Genomic DNA, 20001 nt, shown 5'->3' with positions numbered 1-20001 from the left:
GGTGTGGAATGACTCCACGCTCGACATACCAACACTATCTAGAGGTACAGTACACTGACGGCTCGAAGGCATTACGGGGCCGCATACTCAACTGACCAATGGGACGTTTTCCGAACATCTTTCCAGCAGAAGTCTTTGCAATAAGTCAGTACGCAGAACTCAATCCCCACCGGAAATATCGCAACCAGCGTATCGCTATACTTAGCGATAGTCAAAAGAAACTAAAGGCGATCTCAGCGTATGAGGTTAAATCGCTTTTAGTGGAGGAATGGATAGGAAGACTGCATCGAATATCAGTGTGCAATCGGGTACACCTAATCTTGGTGTCGGGGCATAAAGGGGTAGCCGGCAATGAGCTGGCCCACGAACTAGTCCGCTCTACCGCAGCGTTCAGGATGATGGGACCAGAACCATGCATTGCAGTGGGGTCCCACACTTTTAAGCAGCTGATTCGCACGGAGGAGAGAGTGGGGAGAGAACAGCATTGATAGCAGGATGCGCTATGCCAAGCTGCTGATGGGATTGTACAAGCTTGAAAATGATCAACCTCACCCAAGACAAATTCGGTGTCCTTGTCGCGCTCTATACAGGGCAAGTCCCTAGGTTCCATCTACGTGGATAGGGTTCACAACAGACGCACTAAGCAGTCTCCTGGTATTGTTCAGAATGCTGGATTTATGTGACATAGTGGAGGGCACAATAGACCTTAGGTCGCAATTATATAATAATAATATTTTTATAATCGGTTTAGCAATATTTTTATAAGTATAAGAGCTCTCTATAGTTTTTATACACTGAACAAGGCATATTTAGTTTGTAACACCCAGAAGGAAATGTCGAAAAACTTGTTCACGGTTCTTATATCTGATATAATTAACGAATATCTTTCCTATTTAGCAAAATGAAAATTGTATGCACAAGGCTTTTGGGTAAAGCTTTGCCTAGTATATTTTCATAAGATCTAAACTCTTTTTTAAAGTCGCCTGTTATAATCTTCATAAATACTAAATTGGTAAAAAAGGTAAATGCAAACTCACTGCGTTGTATTTCGGAAGCTGCAGCCAGCAAATCATTATTATCATCATCCAACATCTTATGTGTGTGTGTGTGTTGGCAAGACGTTGCTTATGCGCTTAGTTTGGCGGCAGCTGCTCGTACGGCAAATAGGTACCGTGACAGTTGCAATTGTAGAATTGCAGATTTGGTGGTTGCTCTGCAGCGCTGCTGCTGTGACTGTATTGTGGTGGCAACTGCGATGCCGGCAGCGATGGCGATAGAGAAGATTGCACTAATTGCGGCTGTGGCAATTGTGCAGGCGACTGCGTATACGGTGGCAACTGCACAGTTTGTGAATATGGAGGCAACTGGGAATATTGTGGCGGAGATGGTGGGGGTGTGAGCGTGACCGGCGACTGTGCAGCTGACTGGTGATAGTCGTATGGGTCGTAGGTTGCTGACGTTGCAAGTGCAGATGCTTGTGGATAAATAAATTGCGACTGTGGCAATTGGTGTTGTTGTTGTTGTTGCGGCACTTCTTGCTGATGCTGTATTATTGATTGTTGGTGTTGCTGATGCTGATGTTTTTGCTGCAACTGCTGCTGCTGATGTGACAGATGCAGTTGTTGCTGTAAATGCTGTTGCTGCTGAAAAGCCTGTTGTGTATACTTTTCCTGCTGCTGCAATTGTTGTGCTTGCAACTGTTGTTGGTGATTCTCCTTTTCGAGTAGTGACGTCAAGTGCGGCAATTGTGCCTCATCCGGCTTGAGTGGCGGCAATGGCAATAGGTGATGCTCCTTGTCTTCGCCTTGTTGGCCCTGCTGTTGCGGCAGATGTATGTAGTGTGGGTAGGGACTGTTGTAGACGCCGCTCAAACGTGGCTCCCAACGGAAGTATGGCACACGTTCATATATGGTATACCAACGCGTCTGCGGATTGACCTGATAGTAATAGCGATCGCGTTTGAGCAACTGATTTGTCGAGTGACGCTTTTCGGGTGTTCTCGCTGAACGCACGACAGCGCGACAGACCTGCGACTGGGAATTGTTATGGCGTATACCGCGTCCACTTGGTGGTGACGCGTGTGGTGTTTGTTGCACGATGGGTGCTATAACACGCCGATTTGTATTTTGATTGCAGCTGGTTGGGCTGCAACGGTTATTTTGGGCGTGGGATGCCGTTGCGCTGTTACTACGGAGCAGGAGTTATGGCGGTAAGAGCTATTCGTGCCCTCTACTAATATGCTGGCTGTTCCGGTAGTTTTGCGTATATTTATAGGGTTATGTTTGCTCTCTTATATGATTTTTTATTGCACTACACATTCACTAGCTTTGTACACTATTCACGAATCACTTGTCACTTTCAATATAAACACTGCACCACCTCGAAGATTGTCTGTAAGAAGAAGAGGAAAAAAAATTATAAATTTTTATTCTATTAAATTAATTACTAATATATGTTGAATATATTTTTAATTAAATAATATTAGATTTTAAAAAATTATCAACTTCAGTATTTTTAGTCCTATCAACCAATATATTGCTAGCTGAATAAATTAGCCTCATCCCCCGACCTTAACATACACACCACACAGCATACAAAATCGATTCAGACTCACAACACTGATAGGCAATCTTCACATACAGTACCCATTATACACTACTTCTACATAAGTACACCAACCACAATCCAACCACACCACCTTATAAAAAGACTTACGAAGGGATCCCTCACACATTCGATAACAACAGCGACCGGTCACACATTTTCCCCCATCATATCACGGCCCGAGTGTCTGAAACACCTTTCTCATTGTAAAACACCGTTTTTTTTTTTTAAATAAAATTTTACAAATATAAAATCTTTTTTATCTTAATTTGAATAGGTTCTGAGGTCAACTAAAAGAAGGCGAGTGCACGCTAAGAAGACTTTTAAGTATAAATATTCCTTCGAATCTCAAAAAAAAGTGCTCAAGTTCATCCAAAGTCATTGTTATCTTTTTCTTCACCTGAAACAAAGACCCATTAACTATTTTCAGCTGATTCCAAGCTGAAAAGCGCTATTCTAGGGTCAAAAGCTTTGTACTAATCATAAGTTTGGGTTCAGTTTTTGATTTTTAACGTAAAACAAAGTAAAAAAAACGTTAGAAAGTACAAAGTGCTTATATGAAAATTGATCTCGGTCAATCAATACTCCTAATATACTGCTTAAGTTTTCAAGTCATATGTAGGTATTTATCATTTGTTTATATTCCTGATGAGCTTTCAAGCCAAGTTTTGTCTAATTTGAGATCTTCTGCGTAGATTGCCTTTTATATTTCGGGATTAGAGATCAAAAACAAATATTCACCATCAAAAATCACTTTATTGTTTTCAAAATACCATATTCGTCATTAAAATCTAAACATTTTTGCATGCGTTTGAATCAATTGCCAAAATACTTTTACTACTCAGATTGAGGTATCTTCAAAATATACATTCTAAACGCATAAACCGCCCCTTCAGGTGTCGAAAAGCGTTGATCTCTGAGTTAATTTTTTTCGCAGGGAAATAAAACGAAATAGTTCGGTGCTAAGTTAGGACTTTACGGTGGATCACTCATCGCATCGATGTTTTAAGTGCAGTTTCAGTCGATGTGTGAGAACTCGCATTGTCGTGGTAAAAAGTGATTCACCTTGGTGGTCAGTTTTCTTGATATTTTAAGGCAACTGACAAACAAATATTTGTGTACAATTCAGAATCTACTGTCCTGCGTTGTTCTACTGGTACGTTTTCGACAGGCAACCACTTGCTTGGAAGTGAGAAGAATATTTTTACAGTTGACTGCTGTTTACCTTCGAGTTTATACGCATAAATCCACTATCCTTTTACGTTTTCTTTTGTTTTTTTTACATTTCTGATCAACAAATTACAAAACATGTTTCTACAATCATATGTCCATGCAATATTGAATGCCGGTCCAACTAATGCTTATAATTGTCGCATTCGCACGATAGGTCACTTAACGACATTGCTATACAAATAACGATCCACAAAAACAACTGATTTTGGGCGACAATATTATTCTTGAAGTGATCTACGTTTTCGATTTAATTCACCAATCCACTTGTCCTTGATGGAGCTTCATCACCGAAATTTGAAATAAGTTAATCGATGCACTGTTGCTGAGTTAAGCCACGTCAAAAGTTTTTTAGAAAAGTTTTTGCGCGATTTAATTCCATTTTTTGGCCGAGATGAATTTTTTAAGTTACTGTAAACAACACAAATAGCGGCCGCATGTCAAAACGTTCTGAGTATGTATAACATCAAAAATGTCAAACTTTACGATAAAGTTGTCAGTTGCCGGATTACAACACTAAGGCTCCCGAAATATTAAAGGCAACCTACGTATTTTTGTGGACTTTTGCTGGCTTTGCTAGCGTTTGGCAAATGTTAAATGGACGTAAGCAAGTCACAGCTCTCTCATCGTGTGCTTTTTAGTTATATCACCGAATTTGGTATATTTTTAAATCGAAACTGTGCTTATATGATTGTCGAGCTCGACAATTTCCATAATTTTGTCGATATTTTCAACAATCAGCCTTCCAGAAGGATGAAGGAGAAGATGTTTGGCATCAAAATGACAGGAACGGAATAAACAAAACCACAATTGCGTGCGATTGGCTGTTACAGTAACTGAACCGTAAACTATTCGCACTCTCAGCTATCAGTGACGCGAGATACAGATTATCAAATCCATCTTATGAAAAAGTAATATATTTTTTCCTACCAAACCCTTTAGTTGGACCCCCCAATTGGAAATCGGTAACTAATGAGGTACAGGTAATGAAAAACTGTGAACCATATAAAAAGATACATAGTATTTGCAGAAAAAAGCTTTTAACATATCCCCAAACCATGTGCTCGTATACCGTCATTTTCACTTAACTTCTTAATCTGTCTAATATTTTAGAGCAGCCAGAAAATTAAATATCAAATTATACCAGACTATCAAGGTGCACTTTGTTCACTCGTACTGATCAGATTTTCGGAATGCTAGGGAACAGCGTTAAATCGCATCTTGAGCCTTTAGCTTAGTACCAGTAGTCTTTACGCTTTCCAGAAAACAGAAGTTCTTTATTTATTACTCAGGTCTACTAAGCACTTATACATTCTAAATTAACAGGCTTTTAAATACAGTTATAAATAATATTTTCTAGACTTGATTTATTTTCACTACACAAACAATAAATTATAATTCAATGTTCGCAACCATTCATTAAAATTTTACAACTACTTTTGTCGAAAGAAACAATTTCTAAAAAAAAAAAAAGAAAAATACTTTCGAAGCAAATATGCACACACCTGTTGCTTACGTATGCATATACCTATGTAAGCATAATTAATGAGCACATATTTCTGATTTTGATTCCAACAGAAAAAACACCACACAACACAAAAAACATAACAACACAGTCTGATAGCCACATGAGTGGGTCTGGTATGTATGAAGATTAAGCGCACCAAAAAAATTTTAAAAACAATATCCGCTACAAATGTACATACATGCACGATTAACAGTTAATCCACAAAACGAAAGAATTTCATAAAATTAACCGAATTAAAATGTAAAAAAGAATTTCAAGTTCAACGCGATGAAGCTGAAATTCAACTAAACAACAGTTGAGGCGACGAAAAGTTTTGTGGCTGCAGCGTAAGCTCGAAATATCCAAACGAGCGCGGTTGGGCTGAGTTTCGCTTGCAAAAGTTCTACAAACAAATATACAAATACCTAAATGGCATATAATATGCTTTAGTGAGTATGTATGTGTAGATGCATGAAAGTATCAACGGAGAGCAGAGCAAAATAAAGCAACAAGAGCGGCAAAGAGCGTAAAAAAAAGTAAATGTAAATAAATTCAACAACAAACTTTACGATTAGTTAGCCGTTTGACTGCTTGTTTTGACTGGTTAACGCATTGTTGTTGCCGCTGCCGGCGGCTAAGCTTTTCCACCTACATTAAACTCAGTTCCTTTTGTATATAATACATATATGTTTGCATGTATATACATATGTATATATATATGAAATATAACCAAATTGAGAATGATTTTTGCAAAGCAGCAAAATAAACAATAAAAAACAACAAATATTCTAATTTTATGGTTTAGAGTGGAAGCAAAAAGTATATTCTTTTTCCCGTATAAGTAACTATATAAATATGTATATAGAGAGAGTACATATAAACGTTGAAAGAACGAGTGTAGAAAGCAGGTATGCTAATAGAAATATTAGAAATTTATCTGAATAGCAATCTTCTTCTTCATAATAATAATGGATTTAACGGCACGGAATTCACAATCACAAAAATTTACCTTTCATTCTTGTTTTGTAAATGAAGTGAAGAGCTGCAGTCAAGTCAGTAAACAAATTTGTGTACTTTTTTATACTCTTGCAACATGCTTGCTACAGAGCAATAATAATTTTGTTCACCTAACATTTGCTTGTATCATCAATAATCGAGTTAGATATAGGGCTATACATACATATGTTCACCTAAAATGCAAAACAACGTATCTTCGAAAAATTCGAGAATGAGTTTTTATTGCTTACGATCCACTACATTAAATTACAAATATATCACATAAAATTTTCACCTTTCTATAAATCAATAACAAAATGCACGAAAAACATTAAATTTACACCCAGAATGATACAAAAGGGCTTTATAGGAGCCGGGATCAAAATTGAACGAAGACCGCGGCAACGTTCATATGTAGGTGAAATATCATATATCCCGACCTACTGGACCAATTTCAATCAAATTCGGTATCTATTTGGTATATCCTGACGATCCTATGACACATTGTGGAAATGGGCACAATGGGATTACAGCCACACCATATAGTAAAATTTTAAATTCCATATTATTCTTTCACTTTCCGGTACACAAATCATCTACCAACGAATATATTCGGAGAAAACTTTGCATAAATAGTGCCTTTGAGATGTGCCATCTCGAGACTTAAAATTGTTAAAATCGGACCAGAACTGTTCAAGCCCCACATAGCGAATAAGTCGACCCCAGTGCGTATGGGTGACTTTTTGCCGAAAATATCGGTCAATGTCGAAAATGTGTTTAGTCGGGTCAATACTTCCCTTAGTCCCAATGTACCTAATACAAAGATTTTTGAACTTCCTGTTGACTTTATATCATATATACCGGCAAATACTATGAATTGTCTTAAGGGATCGTGTTAGTGCGAAATTTTCGAAAAAAAAATCGTTTTTTTGTTGCATTTTCGGATAGTATACACTGTAATAAACATTCTCTCGAATTTTGAAATCGAAATTCAAATTTTACGGTCGCTACAGCGTTTCCAGTAGAAAGGGATCAGAGTGAGGAACGGAGCGAGACAATCTGTAAACGCGTTTTTCTCAGAATGGTGTTTTTCAAAACGGTTTCCACTATCAAAGGAAGAGTTTTGAAGATATCTCGTTAAAATTGGAGGGGACATTTTTAACATCATTCTCTATGCAATGGAAGCTTCTTTTTGAAATCTTTCTATTTTTTCTACGAAAAACTGAAAAAAGGCCAAATTCGATACCTTTTGTTCAAACTGCCATTTTATCAAATTTCATAAAAACTTAAAAAAAAAAAAATAGTGATTTTTCGGAGGGTCACACTGAAACGATCCCTTAATTGAATTGCATCATAATAACAGTGCAGCTTTGTGCCCAAAACTGCTAAAATTAGGATGAAAACCTGCCCTAGCCATATAACATTACTTCCATTAATTCACTTAATGGCCTACAAATTTTGAAGTCTCTCTAATCAATTAATTAGATTCATCGATGTGTTTCTTTACGGTGGATTACAATAGCGAGAACAAAGCAATAACAGTGTACGATTCGCCATTTCTCCGCACGCTTTCTGTATGCTCTACCGCTGCTCCCTTGTCAAAAAATTAAATTTAAAGGCAACAGCAAAATTCTCGAGATGAATTCGTACAAGTAGGTATGCTGATACCACTTTAATATAATATAGCCGCAATCACTTAACGAAAATAAGGGATTATTACAACGTTTTTGAGGAGAAAAAGTAATAATTTCTCGACTAAAAAAGATTCGTAGCAGAATTTCGCACGCGTCTAAAGACAAGCTAGCGTAGGGTTGTAACACAAATGCTGCCTATTTATTAGAACATCTCGTATAGTTTGTTCGATTGGATGCTCTCTAAATTTTGGCGATTCCAAAACAACTAGTATATGATATACTCTCTTCGATTAAATACTCCTCAGTTCTTGACCATTTGAAGACAGCTAATGTAAATTTCGTTGATACAAGCATCTTCAAATCTGTCCCATCTATTTGAACATAGTATATGGAATAGTTTTTTCGGTTCATCTGTCAATCTGTCCCTTCTTCCGGGGCAGTTTCACTTTTATCAAGCCATCATTAGTTGTGTCATTGGACAACCGAGAGTGCCTCAACTAAGCACCATTTAGTATGATTTTTTTTATGAAGTTTCTGAGAATAATATATCAGCTCTTCCCTGTAGAAGTCGATTAGATATTACATTATATCTGATAAGGCCTAACCTTTATAAACTACAGACCGTGGTTGGTTTGAGATTTCTAAGCTATTCTTCAAAATCAGCCAACTTCATCGCTTTGGCTTGAGCCATAATAAAATTAATTCATTCATCTTTAAGTCGTGTGTTCGCAAGCGTGTTGACTTTATCGTCGCAAACTTTTTATGAGTTTTGAGAAGTAATTATTAAATAACAAAAATGCTGTGTTGACAGTAATGTTTCAAGAAATTGTGATCAATTGGCAGTAGAGTACACAAACAATTTTTTGTTGTATTTTCTATTGTTATTATTTAAGAAGAAGTCAGAAAAAATAATTCAATTTTACTTCTCTGCAGAAAAATGTGGCGATCTGTTATGACAAAGTTATTTAATTTATTGCTTTTACATTTTTTTTAAATGGCAACTTTAGTAGAGAAAGAGTTGAGTATAACTCCAGGAATCGCAAAACAGTTGGGCAATCGAACAAGCGACGTATTTGTGGTTATTTATGGATTACTAATTACGCTTTTTCAGAAATAGTAAAACTTTATCATCGTAATACAGCGTCCACATATTTTTGAAAATACAACGAAAATGCCGTTATTTGCGTAAAAAAATAGTACGCTATTAAAACGTTTGTGAATGTAGCTGAGTCAAGCAACCAAACAGCGAATGTTTGGCCGTTAATCGGTTCAAGTTAATTGGCGCTACTTGTGTGACCATATATAAAAGTTGATCAAAATAGCATAGCAATAGTGTTGCAAGAAGATAATACTGTATTAAAAGAGATGTTGTAAAGTAATTTAACGTGTCGGCGATGACGTAACCCTGACGCCTCAAGTAGCAGCTTGTCCAAGTTGCTCTTTACATTTATGATATGTAAGTGTAAGCAATTTCGTACGGCTGTTAGATTTTATGAGAAACTTTCACATGTAAGAAATAAGTTGGGATTTTTATCAGATCTTTCGCTACTAATGTCTAACTCTGGATCTTGGATTAGCAGCGATTCAAACCCGATAGTAACCCAGTACTTGATATGGAAATTTCAAAAACATATCACCTGAGTTCTCATTGGCATCAATGGTGCACAACGTACAACACCAAGGATGGCACTTAATGCCATTCTACATATAGTACCCGTGGACATAGCGGGCATTGTCGCGAATGTTGCTGTTAGACTCCGGGGAACCGGATCCCAGAGAGGGGCATCTTACTTCGACTGCACCCCTGAACCTACTTCTAACGACATCTTCTCCGCCCATATACCTCCCGGGCGGAGTCTTTGGAAAAGAAAGGGAAGCTTTTTCACGGATGGATCGAAGCTCAAGGCGATGGTTAGAGTGGTGTCGAGAGCTCTCAATCAACTCTTGGTAACAGTAGATGTTCTTATCCACAGTGCGGCTTCTTTTAGGCAGGTTTACATCCACTCCGATAACAGAGCTGTAATACAGGTCTTGAGCTTGCTGCCAATGAACTCAAAGCTTCCCAAAGAGTGCATGACCTCACTGGTATGAGCATCCAGCTAATTCCACATTAAACTTGTGTGGGTGTCTGGTCACAACAGAATATTCGAAAATTGTGAAGGCGACGAGCTTGCATTAAAAACACCTATACCCTGTCCAAGGTTTTCCCGGTTTCGCGCGAGTTCGGCAAGCGTTTGTCAGCAACCAACACTTATGGGCTTATGAAAGCCTTCTGGCTCAGAATGAAGCATAAAAGATCCATTGATCGGTTATCTGAACTCAAGTGGTGAGGCCAAAGATTTTGGAAGAAGCAACTTGTCAAACAAACAATGAGGAAAAGAGATGGAAACCTCTAGACACTTTCTCCGCTGGGCCACTTTCACCAGACTAAGAATAGATCTCGGTTGCCATACTTTTTACGAACCCAGCGAATTGGCTGGCACTATATATTTGCCGATTCAACAAATTCGTGACAAGCTCTAGGCTATTGTTGATATGCGACAACCCTATTGATACCCAGTTGTTCGGGGCATCACAACAGACGAGCTTCCATATCAGTCCAAGTGGGATTACACGTGAGCCAAAATAAAGAGATTAGTTCTAGAGAATCGACTATTAATAGTAAGAGAACTTAGTGGCATAGTTGGAATATAGGAAGGGTCAGTGAAAACCATTTTGAAAGATCATTTGCGCACAAGAAAAGTGAACGCGTGATTGGTTCCAAAATCACTAAATTTTTTCCAAAAACAGCGTGGCGTTTACAGTGAAACAATGCTTTTCGACTACTAGGATGTCATGAAACGTATTATTACTGACGATGAGACTTGGATCTATGTCTACGACTCGGAAACATACGATCAATCGGCCGAATATTGTGCAAAGGTGAGCAGAAGCCGAAAAAACCACGTGAAAGCAAGTCAAAAATCAAGGTTGTGTTTTGACAGTTTTCTTCGGCTATCGCTGTGCGGTGTACGCCGAATTCCTTCCGACCGGCCAAACTGTCAACAAGGAATACAATTTGAGTGTTATGTGTCCTTTGAGCGAAGCTATTCGTAAAAAGAGGTCGGAATTATGGGTTGTCAACTCTTGGTTTTTGCACCACGAGAATGTACCGTCGACTACGGGATTGATTTTTCGCGAGTTTTTCGCCAAAATTTCAACCAATATCGTATCGCAAACACTGTATTCGGCTGATTTAGCTCGGTGTGACTTCTGGCTATTCTCTCAAACGGCCACTCCCAGCAAACCGTTCTAAGTCAATTGAAAACATCAAATGTTAATCGCTAGGCGTATTGATGGCTTTTCCGGAAATTGACTTTAAGAATTGTTTCGCGAATTGAAAAAAACCTTGGCGCAAGTGTATTTGGGCTAAAAGGGACTACTTTGAGTGTGACCACATAGGTTTTGAAGAATAAATTAAGTATTTTAAAAGTCTTACTAACTTTTGCTCATAGTCGTTTATCTACAATTACATTAGTATAAACATATGAATTCATTTGTATGAAGCTTGAAAAGAAAAATACAAAAAATAAAATTATATGCAAAGCATCAAAGACTGCAAAAACCGGTAGGTATCAACAACAAATTATTACAACAATTTGCCAACAGCTAACAGATATCTCAGACATTAAGTCGCTCTTGCCTTTTTCGTAATGCTGTGATGAGGTGGTCAACTCAACTCAACGCAACAAACAGACATTCAACACCAAATTGATGACGCCAATGCATAATAAACATAAAGAACCGCAATAAAGTGTAGAATTTAAAAATAAATTTATGGTTAAAAGGCATTAAAGACCGATGAACACATGAAAAATTAATAAATTGCAAAATAATAGAACAGGTTGAGAAGTGATCGTTTCTGTGAAGTGATAAAGTAGCAGCTTTAAATGAATGGATATGTAGATATATAGTATGTATGTATGTGTAAATTATTGGTCATTTAATGACAGATCGGTGATGGATCTGCAACCGACAGTTGCTAGTATCTATGTATTTATAGAGCTAAAATGTGTCAAAGTGTGGGAGCACAGGAAAATTCAAGCAAAACAGATAAATCTACTGGCATATATACATATATGAATACTTATATACATATATGAATATATGTCGGTATGTATGTATGTACGAACCCACTAAAGAAATTCTCATGACTTGCTAATGAAAAAGGTACCTAAAGCGCGACTACGTACATATATAGCGCGTGTTCGAAAGTAGTTAGATATTAAACCAAAAAAGGCAGAAGGAAGTGAAGCCCACATGCTAACCATTGGATAAGCGTTTATTTTTTCCGCACAGCAATAACTCAGAGCGCTGTCAATTGGCGTTTATTTACTTTTTGAGACAAACATTGTGGGCAGATAATTTACAGCAGCCAAAAGCGAATCGGCTGGCAGCCAATCAAAGAGCAAGCCATATGGTAACTGGAGGCACTTAGAAAAATAAAAAAATATATGAATAAAAATTAAAAAAAAATATATATAAAAAAATCTGGTATGGCAGTAGTGGCAATGACAATGGCAATGGCAGCGCTATAAAAGATACAAAGACAATTTCTGTGTGAAAAGGCAGTTAAATTTGCATTTATGTGACTTTCCGCATGAGGCGTACCGGCAGTAGTGCACGAACTGATTATATTTATGTGATATAAGGCAAGAGATATTAATTTTGATATGGAAATTAAAATAAACTTGAAGAAATAATTGGGAAAACATTCTTTTCGAATTATAGAATTACAATTTCTTTTTAATGCTTGGTCAGGCTTATAATCTTATTTTGAGTATAATAAATGATCTATGGAATCTATGTGTTTAAATCACCTTACAAAGGGTTAACAAAGATTTAATAAGCTTTGTCATGTTAGATATACAATCAAAGGTTTGACATTGCCTGCCGAGGAGTAACCGCTATTCGAATGCTTTATAATAGGTGATCCAATTAGAGCTACTCTTTTCAATAACCTTTTTTTGACAGATCGTTATTTTTGTTTAGTATTTGGCACTTCGTCATGGAAAGTCTTACGTCTGAACAACGTTTACAAATCATTCAACTTTATTATGAAATTTCATGCTCTGAAAAGAGTGAGTATAGCGCGCTTCGCTCAACTTATGGTCAATATAATTGACAACGCTCGGGTATTCGCAACAACATCACCCATCTTGAGACCCAGCATTCATTATTGGATAATATTCGACGAAATAGACCACTGAGAGTATACACGTATACACATACAAGAGTCGATTCAGCGCCGTTCGCTGCAACTCGGACTGACATATGGTACGACTTGGCGCATTTACGTCGAGATCTAAATTGAAAGCATACAAAATACAGCCTGTGCATGAACTGAAGCCGCTTGCCTTTCCTAACCGACATCGCTTCGGTCTATGAGTTTTTGATAAGTTCTAAAAAGATCCGACGTTTTCGAGCCACATTTTGTTTAGCGATTATATTAATTTCTACCGATAGGTATGTAAACAAGCAAAATTGCCGCTTTTGGGACTAAGAGCAACCTGAAGAGATTGAAGCAATGCCACTTCACCCAAAACAAAAAAAAACAACGGTTTGGTAAGATTTGTGGGCCGTGTGTGGATCCATATTTCTTCAAAAATGATGACAGTGAGAGCGTAACTGTCAATGACAACCATTATAGCGCCATGATAACCGACTATTTGATGTCTGAAATTGAAGCTCGTGGTCTCGACGACACTTGGTTTCAACAAGACGACGTGACTTTCCACACATCGCATCAATCAATGGATTTATTGAGAGAACACTTCAGTGAGCAGATAATTTCACGTTTTGGGCCGCTCGATAGGTCACCAAGATCATGTGATATCACACCGTTAGACTTTTTCCTGAGGAGATATTTAGACTCCAAAGTCTAAGCGAACAATCCCGCTTCGATTCAGGCTTTGGGGCAAAACAGCACGTCTGTCATTGGCCAGTTACCAGTCGAAATGCTCGAACGAGTCTTCGAAAATTTAACTCAACAGATGGATCATCTGAGACATAGCCGCGGCCAGCATTTGAAAGAGATAATCTTCAAAACATTAAAGCCAATGAGTGTTCTTTCGAATGATAATAAACATTCCTCATTAAATTTGAAGTTTCTGTGTTTTTTCTTTAATAAAAGTACGGAATCTCGATATGGATCACTCTTTATATAGAAAATTTAGATTAAGTGTTGGCATGCTGTATTGGCTCATTAGTCTATTTTAAAAGCGATAATAAAGTATTATATTATAACATCTGTTTATTGTCAGTCCGGTTCAAATTTGATCCAGTGCTATCAAAGGGTCAAGGCTACTAAGATACCTCCTCGTCAGTAATGAAAATCTATTAAACGGGTGTGGTAGCCAAATTATATAGGTATATGTATGTCAAAAGAGTGACATATATAATATAGAATTCGATGTGGACGGATTTTGCCATCCCTACACAACACCCTACACAACAATAATAATACACACCTAAATATGCACATATTCGTATAGAACGACTGCTTTGTCACTTTTTCGCTTTTAATTACTTATTGCTCAACCTTAGAAATATACACAAATTAATGAAGGCACACACATTGTCACATACCTCATTTTAGACCTACAAATACCGGCTATGGACGGCTTACATATATTTTTAACGAACTTGACATTTCCCTTTCAAAGAAGAAATACACAAAAGTAAACGAATGAATGGAAAAGTGTAGGTGGCAAGAAGCAGACGAAAAGCAAGCGAGCAAAATACGAGTAGCACCAGCACAAAAAGAGTGCAACGAAAACGAGACGGTGTTCAAAGGTAATTGTTTGGAAAATTGTATGTCCGTATTTAGGTGGTTATGTATGTATGTGTGTGCGTTTCCCGTAGATGATGTAATTGAATATTTCTTTTCTAAAAGAAAAATTAAGAAAGCGCAAAATTGTTGATGAGCGTGCATGAGAGTACTATTAATGAAGGTGATTATGGTGGCATAACTGTATAATTTATGGCAGATGATTTTATGAGATATACCGTTTGAATATGAGTGTGTGGAATCAGAATTAATTGTATGAATTCACAACGTAGTTTGCAGTTTATTGATTTTTAAATTATTTTAATTGTGCTGTTAATTGTTCTCGGATGAGAATTGTAAACATAAAGACGGAAAATATTACTTTTTAAGGTTAAGGCAAAAACGCTTGAAATTTTTGAAAAACTCAGAAAAGTTTTTTTTGAAGCAGATTTGGTACCAAAATTGGTGAAGCCAAATGCAAACATAAATTTTAACAAGGCCTGGATACAGGTTTTAAGAGTGTTTTCAAAATCTTCTAAAAATATGATACATTCAATATTAACTTTAGACATTGTTAAAGAGAGAGTTCTCAAAATCTTTTAAAAAATGGAAAATATTCAATTCAACAGAAAACTATTAAGTCAAATATGCAAATCTTCCCTTTTAACTAAATGCATTAGGACAGAACTCAGCCATTGGGCAATAATGTTCAAATAAAGATACAATATATATTTATATGTACAGCTATTTATAAGAGGAAATTTTAGTCAAACATTGTAAGCCATTTAGCGTTTAGAAGCCGATGAGAAGACAACAACACAATTGAATGCAATTTTCATGTCGTAAGTGAGAACACGAGAATGAAATTAATGTCCAAACTGACAACAGCGCTGTATGATAAAGCGGCAGAATGAAAACTTGAAGAGAGCAGCAAAATAGGATTACTTTTCTGTCTTTAATGTAGCAGAAAGTATGATAACGAAATGTAAATAAATGAATGCACAAGCGTTAACAATTATATGACTGTATATTTTGTGAAAATATTCAAGAAGCTAGCAGCTTAAAGTTTTTTAGACTTTCAGTTTCCGGTATTGAAATTTCAGGTTATAGCTCTATATAATGATTTTTCAATAGAGACGCTACAAAAGTAGACCGATAGGGACAACAGAAGACGCCATCTTTTTTCCGTTCTTTTGTCACTTCTCTTCCGTAAGGTTTGCCTTTTCATCATAGAAAGATATACTCGTATGATCCAACAACGAGTCGAAATTAAAAAATTTACTACCGAAATTCGGAGTCAGTGGCCTCAACTTTAAGAGCGCTACGTCCAATTTAATCATAATCTTCCTGTCAAATCAACTATCGAGCGTTTAGTGGAAAAATTTAAATTCGTAGGTACAGTACAAAATGTTCCCGAGCTAAATAAGACAAAAAAGTGCCCGTAGTGTTGAGAATATTGCTGCCGCTAGCGCATCAATTGAGGAAGAACCAATTCAATCACTCACACGTCGTTCTCAAGCGTTGGGCATCTCTGTGACGTCGTGGTGGCGAATTTTGCGAAAAGATCTCGGCCTACATGCTTACAAGATCAAATTGTCGCAGGAATTGAAGCCGCTTGATCACCACTTCCGTCGTATGTTCGTGAATTGGGCTTAGTAACAACTCGAAAATTATCCGGATTTTCATCGAAAAATCATTTTCAGCGATGAAGCTCATTTCTGGCTGAATGGCTTCGTCAATAAGCAAAATATGCGTTATTGGTTAGGCAGCAATCTATACGCACTCCATGAAACACCATAGCATTCTGAAAAAATTACGATTTGGTGCGGTTTATGCGCAGACGGTATGATTGTACCGTACTTTTTTCGTGATAATCAAGACCAGCACGTTACTGTGAATGGGAATCGCTACCGCTCAATGATAACCAAATATTTTTGGTCCGAATTGGATGATATGGACTTGGACAATATGTGGTTGCAACAGGACAGCGCAACAAGACACACAGCGAATGTCCTAATCGATTTATTGAAAACCAAGTTTGATGAATGGGTTAATTCACGAAATGGCCCAGTCAATAGGTCAACTCGATCGATGTTAGACTATTTCTTGTGGGGGCTATGTCAAGTCTATGGTCTATGCCAACAAGCCAGCGACGATTGATGAAGTTCGTACGAATATCGAACGTGAAATAACAGCAGTCGAAAATTGGGTTCAGGGCCTGGGCTTCTGCAAGAGTGTCCGTAGTGGCCATGCAAAATAAATCGTAGTCCATATACGTATAATGGCATTGAATATACATTCACCGGTATAAAGAATTTCATTGTATCCCAAACGGTGAATTAAAAAAAAAACTTTTGTAGCGCTCTTATTGACCGTTAACTGCCAGTATGTGAAGTATCTTAAAAAATTGAGATGGCATGATTTTCTATTAAAGGTGCATCTTTTTGCTTAGAATGACAACTTCTTTTCCATTTTTTTATTTTTTTTTTCTGAACCATCAACATCTCAAGAATATTGTGTTAAAGTTTTAGGTCATTCGGAGAAAAACTAACGAAGTTACAGCAGGTTGAATAACGGTACCTCTAACTTAGGTTTGCGCGCCTTCCAGCTACCTGCGCTGAGCGGCGAGAACTTTGAATCGATTTTCCCAAATATGTCATTTTCAAAGTCGGTGACCAGCCTACAGAAAAACTACTCCATCGATCGTTTCGAAATTTTGTACAAATATTCTACATATATATAGCTCTCGAATGACGTCGAGTTTTTCCAAAAATTTTAATTACTAACAATTTTACAATAACAAATAAGTCGATTTTTTCGTCTAAAATCGTCGTTTTGGCTGGAAAATTGTACCAAAAATTGAAAAATTAAAAAAAGCTCGGAGTCAATTGAAAGATGAACTAATAAACTAAAGAAAGCATTTTGATTTTTTGGTTTCAGATGATCCAGTGATGCTGTAGGCTGGTCACCGCAAAAAAACTTCTTTTCGAAGTGCCTGCAGAGATCGATGATAAATCCGTTATTCCTCGCTATTTTTCGATAAAACTTTTTTTAAGTATCCTTCAAATGTTGTACTTTCATATAATAATAAGTAAAATAAATCTACAGCAATAATTTTTTCAAAAAAAAATTCATGAAAAAAGGTCTCCTTTGACGAAACAAACCTTATCCCACCCTTAAGTGCTTCTTGGCTTCAGCGTCCTCCAAAAATATATATATACATATCGTCACGTGAAATGAAAAATAACGTATCATCAAAAAATTCGAAATTGAGTGTCTTATTGATTACGATTCACCACTTCAAATTACAAAGATAATACATATTACATATGTTTAACATTTTCAGGTTCTGCACTCAGATATAAACCAGTTTTAACCAATATTAAAAATTTTTTTTCACTCATATTCTATTTTATTGCGTGTTTCATCCATGCCACTTTAAGTTTCCGAAAATGTTGTTACGTTATTTTGCATTTCAGGTGACGATATATTGTCACTTAAAATACAAAATCATGCATAATAAACTATTTTATAACCAAATTTGGTTCAATATGAGTGGCTTCTATTATATCGTTTTTCTTTCACTTGTGAACTTATGAAAAGTGATGTTATTTGAAATTTCAATAATATTTTCCAAAAAATTCATTTTCTTTACATATACAATATTTGACGCACTACGTCTCTTACATATATCTAAAAAACGCGTATAAATACCGTGGCGATAGATAATACAATACGCCGATAAGATAAACAAAGCAAACGTTGACACTGACATTAACGTGGCAATCGCACTCAAAACAGAGGCACAGCCAAATCAGCAAATACAATTGTTTGAATAAACACACAAGTGATTATTATGGGCTGGTCGCTAAAGCAATGTTTACGAAACGCGCTATGCGATATGAAAGACAGAAAGCTATTTTTGGTCTATGATGGTGGGCTCGCAGCCAATTTGTTGACACATTGTATGTTTGTGAGTGCATACACTCCTATTCTAATGCGTTTCTTTTTCACGCCTATTTATAGGGCTATGGAATATTTACAAGCATGGCGTCATCAGCGTAGTGCTCTAATATGACGTAGCTGGGCTATAATTAAAAAGCAATACGAAAAGATAATATAACATAGTAAAGGAAAATAAATGCAATAAATAGTCATACGATGGAGAGAATGTTGACTAAACTACTATGCAACAAGTTGATGCTAAGTGCAATAGAAATGAAAGAAGAAATGAAATGAAGTGCAGAAAATATATAAAATATAAAATAAATAATATTTTTGTATTAAAATATGTATGCGTGTGAGTGTTGCAACAAACACATGTCTCTGTCATAACGTGCTAAATTGATGTGTAACACAACACGCCTGTTATTCAAGTGCCATTTGTAACTTTTATCGCATGCGATTATGTAGAAGTGTATTAATGTCACTCATACGCCGCGTAGACCCGAAGAAAAGCAAATATATTAATAACGCATGAATTCGTCTGTTTATTTATTTGCACTTTTTTGCGCTTTTCTGAGAATTTAGGTGAGATATCAATCATTGCTACGTAAATAATTGAATTGTGTTTGCTCGTTTACTTGTTTGCTGGTAACAGCAGTGAGGCACAGCTCAAAATGATTGATGGAAGTTAGGTACACTTCAACGAAGGAATGCGGATAAGTATAGTATAAAGCAATTTCTTAATGGCTTAACTTGCTGTTACGCAATTAGGAAGCTCCACAAAAGATACAAAAATAATTCAAGAAAAGTGAAATCAATATATTTATACTTTTTTTGACAATTCTGTTATGGCAAATATTCAAATATGAAGGTACAATTTGTTACATTTTAAGCTAGAAATGGTATCAATATAAAACAGTAAGCTTATAAAAGGAGCTAAAATGATATTGTCTAAGCATTTTGATAGCTGAAAAAATTGGATTAAGTGTTGGCAAGTATTGGCTCAGTAGCTTATTTCAAAGACGTTGATAAAGATACGTGAAAATGTAGTTTTTTCAGTCCGGGTCAAATTTGATCAGGTGGTATATTTATCTAAATAACGAGTTTTCCAATAAGGGTAGGTGTAGTTTTTTTTCAATCCGGGTCAAATTTGATCAGATGTTTCTAAATACCGAGTTTTCCAATAAGGGTAATATGATTGTGTTGTTTTTTTCATTTTCATTGGTGGCGCTTTTTACGTGGCGTGTCACAAAACCCAGCGCACAATCCTGGGGAGG

The 20001-nt window shown here is 36.6% G+C and overlaps 2 protein-coding genes across 6 annotated transcripts in view; both read right to left on the bottom strand.

Moving 5' to 3' along the window:
* The window catches only part of LOC105227806 (probable serine/threonine-protein kinase DDB_G0282963), a 97545-nt gene that overhangs the window by 33940 nt on the left and 43604 nt on the right, over window positions 1-20001 (bottom strand). For 3 of the 5 annotated variants that reach the window (XM_049446770.1, XM_049446768.1, XM_049446773.1), the window contains one exon: window positions 1038-2391. In XM_049446770.1, the coding sequence (XP_049302727.1) occupies window positions 1038-1092 (55 nt within the window). In that variant the 5' untranslated portion in view covers window positions 1093-2391. Of the gene's footprint in view, window positions 1-1037; window positions 2392-5339; window positions 5460-5540; window positions 5661-20001 lie in introns of those variants that run through there. The other 2 variants (XM_049446769.1, XM_049446772.1) reach the window with 2 other exon arrangements.
* On the bottom strand, window positions 1134-14603 carry LOC125778112 (signal transducer and activator of transcription C-like). Its single transcript, XM_049454472.1, has 2 exons — window positions 14599-14603; window positions 1134-2187 (listed from the first exon to the last, which is right to left on the bottom strand). Exons 1-2 carry the CDS (start codon window positions 14601-14603, stop codon window positions 1134-1136), a joined length of 1059 nt encoding a protein of 352 aa, XP_049310429.1.

Source organism: Bactrocera dorsalis, chromosome 1, assembly GCF_023373825.1.
Source record: "Bactrocera dorsalis isolate Fly_Bdor chromosome 1, ASM2337382v1, whole genome shotgun sequence".
In the NCBI taxonomy this organism is placed as follows: Eukaryota; Metazoa; Arthropoda; class Insecta; order Diptera; family Tephritidae; genus Bactrocera; species Bactrocera dorsalis.
Note: the sequence above shows the minus strand (reverse complement) of the source record. Positions and strands in the feature narration are given on the sequence as shown.